The 10,121-nt window shown below is 30.6% G+C and overlaps 3 protein-coding genes across 3 annotated transcripts; 1 reads left to right on the plus strand and 2 right to left on the minus strand.

Annotated features, from left to right (window-relative positions):
• Positions 1 to 1,660: 1,660 nt before the first annotated feature.
• On the plus strand, positions 1,661 to 3,742 carry Chro.50010 (hypothetical protein). Its single annotated transcript, XM_661092.1, has 1 exon — positions 1,661 to 3,742. One exon carries the CDS (start codon positions 1,661 to 1,663, stop codon positions 3,740 to 3,742), a length of 2,082 nt encoding a protein of 693 aa, XP_666184.1.
• Positions 3,743 to 5,100: 1,358 nt separating this feature from the next.
• On the minus strand, positions 5,101 to 6,042 carry Chro.00007 (hypothetical protein). Its single annotated transcript, XM_661093.1, has 1 exon — positions 5,101 to 6,042. One exon carries the CDS (start codon positions 6,040 to 6,042, stop codon positions 5,101 to 5,103), a length of 942 nt encoding a protein of 313 aa, XP_666185.1.
• A 2,920-nt stretch (positions 6,043 to 8,962) lies between these two features.
• On the minus strand, positions 8,963 to 9,982 carry Chro.30446 (hypothetical protein). The annotated part of the gene is made up of 1 exon (XM_661094.1): positions 8,963 to 9,982. One exon carries the CDS (start codon positions 9,980 to 9,982, stop codon positions 8,963 to 8,965), a length of 1,020 nt encoding a protein of 339 aa, XP_666186.1.
• Between the last annotated feature and the right edge of the window lie 139 nt (positions 9,983 to 10,121).

Here is a 10,121-nt window from a genome sequence, read left to right on the forward strand (position 1 = left end):
CTAAACAACATATAAAAGTAATTACTACATTTTGTAATTATTCAATTATTGTATCAAGTTATTTATCATTATGGACAATATTATTTAGTATTATTAAATTTCTAGTACCAAGTTATTGAGCAATATCTTTAAGAAGAAGCTAAAAACTGAGTTCAAATTTTTTGAATTGATTATGATAAAATGGATAATCTACAATCAAAGCCAATGGAATAGTAGATACATGATTTATTTATTTATTTATTTTTTTGATAAGTACTTGAAATGAATATTATTATTTTGATTTTGTAAACTGATCTTCATCAACAAATTTTCAATTCAAACGTTATCTTTGAGAGGCTTTAAAATTTGTTTGTTCCTTATTAACCTAAAATATTACAAGCTGTTTCATGATAATATTTTGTTAAAATAGAATTCAATAAAGTATAACTCCATAAAAGAGAAAATAAGCATACATTACTAGACAACATTTCTAGTTTAAAAAAATTAGTTGGAATTAATTAAAGGAAGGAGCGTTTCATTATTCAAATTTGGTTCAAAAAATAAAGCTAATTAAATTATTCTGAAAAATTGTTAGTTTTTATATTAACTGGATTAAATGATTTGATTTCATTATTATAAATTTAACAAAAAAAAAAATCCTGTCAAAGTTTTCATATTGAATTTAATTAGAAGATTGAATATTTTAAAATCTTAGCTAAATTTACTCTAATAGAGTTAAACTATTACAAAAAGTTTGGTAGTAGCATGAAATTCAATTAGTTAGAATTGTCTTGAATTGGAATATAACTTAGTAATTTGATTATTACACTCCAAGCACAATGTTAGTAAATAGTTGTTAAAAATTATATAATTATAGTTAATTTATTTAGAGAATTATAGAAATAAACATGTATTTAAAGTATGCCTATAGATTTCTGATTCTTTTGATTTTTGCGGATAAAAATTTAGTCAGGAAAATCAAGGTGATAATTTAATAAACCGCCAAATAGAAATAAACCAAAAAATAAAAATAATAATTTAGTAAAATAAAATGTTAGTCGGTTTTAGCATTCTATTTATACTGATATTTACAATATATATATTAAATGATTTAAGTATTAGTGGTTTATTGTCATTAAATCAAAACTTAAATTCTAGTGCTACTTTTAATTCAAAAAATTGGTCATTAATTAAGCTTAAGGCCAGTAGTAATAATCAAGATTCGATTTTAAGTTCATCAGAATTAGATAATGGAGCTACTAGCAGCCCAAAAAACGATTAAGATAAATCTCAAAGCTGTACTGAAGATGAATTATACTCCTTTTTATATTCGGGTTGTATAGTCAATTTTGACAAATCTCAACCATCTGGCCCATGCAAAATTTTTCCAGATTTTTCTAAGCATCAAACAGAGCCTTGCTCAGCTAATCCATCTAAGCTTCATCCAATTCATATTAGCAGTTGTGGGGAAAAAACTATCTCTTGTTATGACTGCGAAAGTAAGATATTTCCACAAGCTTTACATGAATGGGTTGAAAAATTTGAGCACGAGCCATGCAAAAATTCACCTAAACAATTACATTTTACAAGATTATGCAGTAATGGACAAAAATTAATTTTCTGTTCAGGTTGTCAAAAAGAAAATGGACAATTAGCTTCTAATGAATTATATAGAAATAGTATGGATTTTAGTAATTCAGTATTTTTTTTAACAGATGATTTTTCTGGTGTAGAGGATTGCCCAAATAATCCAGGAAATAGTCATACATATTATCTTGATTTTAGAGGCATAAAACATGTTCCGTGTTACGAATGTGAGAACTTTCTTAAAAGTATTTCTATTATTGAATATAATAAAAAAAAACAGATTGAACCTTGTCATAGAAGTGAAAAAGGATTTCATTTAGTGGAAAGTGGAGGAAAAAATAATAAGTTTATATATTGTACATCGTGTAGCGATTTTTACAATAATAAAAAAATTACATCGAAACCAAAATTGATACACTTTAAAGATAAAAATATCTTTAAATTAGAGAGCTGTCCCAATAAAAATGGGCTAACACATCAAGTTCATTATGCAAATGATGGATTCAAACATACTTCATGTTTTGAATGCATTGCAGAGCCAAAGGGATTGCCTTATGGTGCGTTTATTGAAAGGAAAAAATATGAGCGTTGCCCAAATAGACTTAGAGGAAAACATTTCTTTGAAAGCGGAGGAGATGGATTTAAATTGGTTTATTGTACATTATGTTACGAAAGTTGTAATTCAAAAGCATTTTGTCAAGGCGGAAAAAATAAAAAACCTGCCAGTTCTGATCTTCACATTGCATCATCATCACGAACACCTTCAGAATCATCATCATCAATACCTCCATCATCACCACGACTAACACGTTTGGCATCACCATCACGAACACCTTCAGCATCACCAACATCACCATTATCACCACTATGTACACCTTCAGAATCATCACCATCATCACCAATACCTTCAGAATCATCATTACCAACATCACCACCACCAATACCCCCAGAATCACCACTACCAATACCTCCATCATTATCACGAACACGTTCAGCATCATCATTGCTAATACCTCCAACATCACCACCACCACCAATACCTCCAGCATCACCACAACGAACACCTCCAGCATCACTACCACCAATACCTCCATCATCATCAAGAACACGTTCAGCATCACCAATACCTTTAGTATCATCTTTACAACTAATACTACAACCAAGGCCGCCAAAACCATTACCACCACAACGACGAGTACTACGACTACGATCACGAACACCAACATCGTTACCAGTATCATCATCACCATCACCAATGCCATCATCAGAAGCACCAACATCCAGATTTCCAAGCTCAGGCTGTGTGGAAAAAACTGGAGGTAGGTATACTTCAGCAGGGTATTTCAAAACTCATTGCCCAAGAAGTCAATCAGCGGATTTCAAATTGAAAGTTTCTGCTGGTAACTCAATTGTTTGTGCATTTTGTGATAACTCATTAAAACATGGAGTTTATGATCCACCAAGGAGTTCATCATCACTTGCGGATGCTATTTCAGTTATAGGGCATTCTCGTTCACGTTCACGTTCCCGTTCCCGTTCCCGTTCCCGTTCCCGTTCCCGTTCCCGTTCCCGTTCCCGTTCCCGTTCCCGTTCCCGTTCCCGTTCCCGTTCCCGTTCCCGTTCCCGTTCCCGTTCCAGTTCCCGTTCCCGTTCCAGTTCCCGTTCCCGTTCCCGTTCCCGTTCCAATTCTCGTTCACGTTCGTCACTAACAGCACCAGTATCCAGGCACTCAAGCTCAGGCTATTTGGAAAAAACTGGAGGCAGGTATACTTCAGTAGGATATTTCAAAACTCGTTGCCCAAGAAGTCAATCAGCGGATTTCAAATTGAAAGTTTCTGCTGGTAACTCAATTGTTTGTGCATTTTGTGATAACTCATTAAAACATGGAGTTTATGATCCACCAAGGAGTTCATCATTACCTGAGGACACTATTTCAGCTTCAGGACATTCTCGTTCCCGTTCAAATATTGAAAATCAACAACACCAACATTCGAGCCCAATTGATACAGAGAAAAGTGAATGTGGCATTATTTCTAAAGGATATTTTAATTCTCGTTGCCCAAGGAGTCAATCGATGGATTTCAAATTAAAAGTTTCTGCTGACAACTCAGTTATTTGTGCGTCTTGTGATAACACATTAAAGCATGGATACTTTGATCCACCAGGAAGTCAATAATTATTTGATTCTGTAGATCAATATTAAAAAGCACGTTGAACTTGAATAAACTTTTATTGGATTGATTGATTGGTTTACATTATTACTTTTTTTTATTGTGTGAAATACATTCGCCTGTGGTAAAATATATATTTTTGCTCGATTTGCACGTTTATATTGGGCTTGATTTTAAAATTATGATGATTTTAACTTTGAGAGTTGAATCCTTAATATTGTAAGTTTGAAGATTTATTTTTGATGAATTGGAATTAAAAAGTCGATACAATAAAATCAATGTTATTGTTTGAAGAAATGTATCTATAAATTTATAAAAATAATGGAATGCCTTGAAAAGCACAGTATTATTTTTAGACTATATGTTTCAGTTTTTATATTACTAATTTGCTAAATTCAATTAATATATTTGAATAATCTTAAAATAATAAGTTATTGAAAGATTTTAAATTGCTAAATGTTTTAAGAATTACATAATGAAATTATTTAATAGTATCTGACAGGTACTATTATTTTGAAGTTTGGAAGTGTTTAATAAATTATGATATAATTTAACAATTCTTTTTTTTCCTAATTTAGATTGACAATTAAATGAATTAGTAATATAATTTAATAATGCTGAAGAATTGCATTAAGTAAATAATCAAAGAAATTCTTTGTAAATGAAATGAAAATAGTGCTAAAATACTACATATTGTTCTCTTTTCAAATTCATTCTTATCAAATATTAATTTGATGAAAGATTTCAATGATGTATTCAAGATAGATTTTCTAAATGGGAAAGCAGTTATAATAATAAAATGATATATTTTTCAGCATAAAAAAATATAAAAAAAAAATTTAGATAAGCTTTATCAACACTTATATTACGAATTGATTTGTGTAAAACTTATAATATTATTCTGTAAATTGACTCATCGCCCTAGTTTTCATATCTAATAAATAGAATGAAGCTGGAGACAAATTTGCTCGTATTTAAGTATATAGTAAATTATAGAATTAGCCATTTTATTAAATAAAAGACTAATTGAAAGATAAGAATCGAATTCACAGTAAATTTAAAAGGCAAATTTAAGAAGAGATAAAAATTTTTTGTAATTCTCTTGCAAAGCCAGTAGGATTCTGATATATAGTATAAAAATGCGCAGAGTCTTCATAAAATATTAAATTTCAAATTATAGTCAATAATTTAATATCCAATATGTCTTAAATAAACTAATGGCCTTGCCTTACCAATTATTTTATAAAGAATAAATAATTCCTTGAATTAAACTAATGGCTATTAATTTCATCAGGAAATAATAATTTTTTATTTTAATTTTTTAAGTTCCACTAATGTAACAAAATAATGGCAAGAATTTCACTTATAATTTAGTTTCAATTTCATTTCCATTTTGCTCATTTTCACATTCCTGAGTTATGTCAATAAGAGCTAGCAGTTCTGTATTTGTTTTAGAAGTTAGCACCTTTAAACCACGAATATTAGCTGTAAGTAATTTAGTCTCACCAACTGTCAATATACCTTGTTCAACATCAAAGTGATAATTGAAATCATCGCATGTACATACAAGAAGCTTAGTTCCTTCTAATATACATCTGCATCCACTTTGAATCGGAACAGCATAACTTAATGTTGCAGATTTAAACAATGCATATGTCAAATCTTTTTCAGAGTCTTCTTTTACATTCTTTCTGCATTTGACTAGGTAAAATCCTCTATGAACAAGATCATGTCCTTTTTCGTATTTTTGGTCAGTCTCAACATCAAAATTTTCTGGTATTATTCTTGAATCAAAACTTTTAAGTATACTTGGACAATTTGATATTTTATTTAAACTTCGAATTCTATAATTAAATGAGAATTTTTTTACAATAAATTTAACTTTTTCGTCTCTAAGCTTCTTAATCTCTTTTGAATCTTTAGTTCTCAACAAATATTCTCCATTTTTACCTTCAATATTTACAGTTTGATTTGAACATTTGTACTTTGCAACAACAAACTTTTTTGAGGAGAGATCATAGAAGAATAATTTTGTTTTGACACATTTTCCTTCGGATTGGAATGTTCCTAATAATGGATATTCTATGGTATTTTTTTCTTGTTCAATTGCCATAAGCAAAAGTTTTCCTACAATAGGATAAGTATTTCTGAGATTTTCGCGTTTCAAGTCGTGCATCAAATGTTCTTTTTCAAGTCTTTGGATTCTTTTTTCAAGCGAACCAAAATTTGAGAACTGATTTGCATATGCGCAAGAGAGGACTAATAAAATAATAAGTAAAAAGGTGAATGATGATTTCATTATCATTTGGTATTTTTTTTCTTAAACTATTGTTTTTCCTTCGGTATCTTTTTCTCTTTGGTTGTCAATTTTTAGGAATTTTTTACCGACCATTTTTTTTTAGGTTTAGGTTTTAGGTTTAGGGGTTTAGGGTTTTAGGGTTTAGGTTTAGGTTTAGGTTTAGGTTTTAGGTTTTAGGTTTAGGTTTAGGGTTTAGGTTTAAGTTTAGGGTTTTAGGTTTAGGTTTAGGTTTAGGGGTTTTAGGTTTAGGTTTAGGTTTTAGGGTTTAGGGTTTAGGTTTAGGTTTAGGTTTTAGGTTTAGGTTTAGGGGTTTAGGTTTAGGTTTAGGTTTAGGTTTAGGGTTTTAGGTTTAGGTTTAGGTTTAGGTTTAGGTTTAGGTTTTAGGTTTAGGTTTAGGTTTAGGTTTAGGTTTAGGTTTAGGTTTAGGTTTTAGGTTTTTAGGTTTAGGGGTTTAGGTTTAGGTTTAGGTTTAGGTTTAGGTTTAGGGTTTAGGGTTTAGGTTTAGGGTTTTAGGTTAGGTTTAGGTTTAGGTTTAGGTTTAGGTTTAGGTTTAGGTTTAGGTTTAGGGTTTAGGTTTAGGTTTAGGTTTAGGTTTAGGTTTAGGTTTTGGTTTTAGGTTTTAGGTTTAGGTTTAGGTTTTTAGGTTTAGGTTTAGGTTTAGGTTTTAGGTTTAGGTTTAGGTTTAGGTTTAGGTTTAGGTTTAGGGGTTTAGGTTTAGGTTTAGGTTTTAGGTTTAGGTTTAGGTTTAGGGTTAGGGTTTAGGGTTTTTTTTTTTTTTTTTTTTTTTTTTTTTTTAGGTTTAAAAAAATAGGTTTAGGGTTTAGGTTTAGGTTTTAGGTTAGGTTTAGGTTTAGGTTTAGGTTTTTAGGTTTAGGTTTAGGTTTAGGTTTAGGTTTTAGGTTTAGGTTTAGGGGTTTAGGTTTAGGTTTAGGTTTAGGTTTAGGTTTAGGTTTAGGTTTAGGTTTAGGTTTAGGTTTAGGTTTAGGTTTTAGGGTTTAGGGTTTAGGTTTAGGTTTAGGTTTAGGTTTAGGTTTTTTTTTAGGTTTAGGTTTTTTCTTTTTCCTTTTTTTTTNTTAGGTTTAGGTTTAGGTTTTAGGTTTAGGTTTAGGTTTTAGGTTTAGGTTTTAGGTTTAGGTTTAGGTTTAGGTTAGGTTTAGGGGTTTTAGGTTTTAGGTTTAGGTTAGGGGTTTAGGTTTAGGTTTAGGGGTTTTAGGTTTAGGGTTTAGGGGTTTTAGGGTTTAGGGTTTAGGTTTAGGTTTAGGTTTAGGTTTAGGTTTAGGGGTTAGGGGTTTTAGGTTTTAGGTTTAGGTTTAGGTTTAGGTTTAGGGTTTAGGTTTAGGTTTTAGGGGTTTTGGGGGTTTTAGGTTTAGGTTTAGGTTTAGGTTTTAGGGTTTAGGGTTTAGGTTTAGGTTTTGGTTTAGGGGTTTTAGGTTTAGGTTTAGGTTTAGGTTTAGGTTTAGGTTTAGGTTTAGGTTTTAGGGTTTAGGGGTTTAGGGTTTAGGTTTAGGTTTAGGTTTAGGTTTAGGGTTTAGGTTTAGGGGTTTAGGTTTAGGGTTTAGGTTTAGGTTTAGGTTTAGGTTTAGGTTTAGGTTTAGGTTTAGGTTTAGGTTTAGGTTTAGGGTTTAGGTTTAGGGGGTTTAGGTTTAGGTTTAGGTTTAGGTTTAGGTTTTTTTAGGTTTAGTTTTAGGTTTAGGTTTTTCGGTTTAGGTTTAGGTTTAGGTTTAGGTTTAGGGTTTAGTTTAGGTTTAGGTTTAGGTTTAGGTTTAGGTTTAGGTTTAGGTTTTAGGTTTAGGGTTTAGGTTTAGGTTTAGGTTTAGGTTTAGGTTTAGGTTTAGGTTTAGGTTTAGGTTTAGGTTTTAGGTTTTAGGTTTAGGTTTTAGGTTTAGGTTTAGGTTTAGGTTTAGGTTTAGGTTTAGGTTTAGGTTTTAGGTTTAGGGGTTTTAGGTTTAGGTTTAGGTTTTAGGTTTAGGTTTAGGTTTAGGTTTAGGTTTAGGTTTTAGGTTTAGGTTTAGGTTTAGGTTTAGGTTTAGGTTTAGGTTTAGGTTTAGGTTTAGGTCTAGGGTTTTAGGTTTAGGTTTAGGTTTAGGTTTAGGGTTTAGGTTTAGGGTTTAGGTTTAGGTTTTAGGTTTAGGTTTTAGGTTTAGGTTTAGGTTTAGGTTTAGGTTTAGGTTTAGGTTTAGGTTTAGGGGGGTTTAGGGTTTTTTAGGTTAGGGCTTAGGTTTAGGTTTAGGTTTAGGTTTAGGTTTTTAGGTTTAGGTTTAGGTTTAGGTTTAGGTTTAGGTTTAGGTTTAGGGGTTTAGGTTTAGGTTTTAGGGTTTAGGTTTAGGTTTAGGTTTAGGGTTTAGGGTTTAGGTTTAGGTTTAGGGGTTTTAGTTTTAGGTTTTAGGTTTTAGGTTTAGGTTTAGGTTTAGGGGTTTAGGGGTTTAGGTTTAGGTTTTAGGTTTAGGGGTTTAGGTTTAGGTTTAGGTTTTAGGTTTAGGTTTAGGTTTAGGTTTAGGTTTAGGTTTAGGTTTTAGGGTTTAGGGTTTAGGTTTAGGTTTTAGGTTTAGGGGTTTAGGTTTAGGTTTAGGTTTAGGTTTAGGTTTAGGTTTAGGGGTTTAGGTTTAGGTTTAGGTTTAGGTTTTTTTTTAGGTTTAGGTTTAGGTTTTAGGTTTAGGGGTTTAGGTTTAGGTTTAGGTTTAGGTTTAGGTTTAGGTTTAGGTTTAGGTTTAGGTTTAGGTTTAGGTTTTAGGGTTTAGGGTTTAGGTTTAGGTTTAGGTTTTAGGTTTAGGTTTAGGGGTTTAGGTTTAGGTTTAGGTTTAGGTTTTAGGTTTAGGTTTAGGTTTAGGTTTAGGTTTAGGTTTTTTAGGGTTTAGGGTTTTAGGTTTAGGTTTAGGTTTAGGGTTTAGGTTTAGGTTTAGGTTTAGGTTTAGGTTTAGGTTTACATCTAGGTATAATCTTGTAATCCCATATTAAGCTCTACCTTCTCCTCCTCTTCAAAATTATTCAAAAATTCAAGATCTTGATTTTCATTCACATATTCAATATCATCCATGCTCTGGCTATGTTTCTTCAAAAAGTTATTCTCAGATTCTAATGAATCATTCTCAAATGATGGATCAGTAAATTCAAAAAATCTCCTAATTACTTGTTCATTTAGTTGATATTCCTCAATAGAAGTTGAATCTTTAACTTGTTTAATATCACTATAATTTTCTGTAATTTCTTGAATTGAATCAAAAATCCTTGACAAATTTGGGCAAACAATATTACTAATATCCCTGCCAAAATTTTTATTTGGATTTGGAAGAAGTAAATCCAATGTTTTCTTATTTACTTTGAATAATTTATCTCGACAAATTGTTGAACATGAAAAGTTACTACTATTTATCAAATTATTCCTTCCTGATATATTAAATGTAAGTGAAGCTGATTTGTCTCTATTATATAATGAATCTTTCAATTCCAAGTTATTCATTAGCATTGATGAAATTGAACCAATATTATTATAGTCTAATCCAAATCTAATATTATCTATTTTAACCTTATCATTCAAAAAATTAACAAAAAATGGCTTCTCACTCATTTCTTTAGTTTTTTCAAACTCTTTTAATGTGATAGATTCTGGATTGCTTACTATAGTATTATTTTCTCCAGAAAAAATCAAGTTTCTTTTGTATTTTTTCTTCTTACTCGATTCTTCTAATCTTTTACCGGAAGGATCATCATCTTCTTGCTGATCTTTTTCATCTTCTTCACAATCTGAATCATTTCTAGCTAAAATTTGTCCACTTTTTATGTTAGATAAAATCCTATAAGCATTATCAAATGTCGAATCTACTCTATATCCATATATTCTAGCTGATGCTTCCAATGTTACTGCAGCTCTTTGAAATTTTTGAAAATTAGAATCCTGAGAGGCTGTTTCTGAGCTTATCATCTCATTATGAAATTCTCCTTTATTCATCTTTGATTTATCTATTTTATTATTCTATTAATTCAAATTATTGTTAACTTTAGAAACACTCTCTTTGTTTCCTTTTTTAATTATATTTGATTTTTCTTCTTCATTTTGAGAATCTTGTACATTTACAATATCATTTAAG

This window comes from Cryptosporidium hominis (genome assembly GCF_000006425.1).
Source record: "Cryptosporidium hominis TU502 chromosome 5 CHRO015001, whole genome shotgun sequence".
NCBI classification, from domain to species: Eukaryota; Apicomplexa; class Conoidasida; order Eucoccidiorida; family Cryptosporidiidae; genus Cryptosporidium; species Cryptosporidium hominis.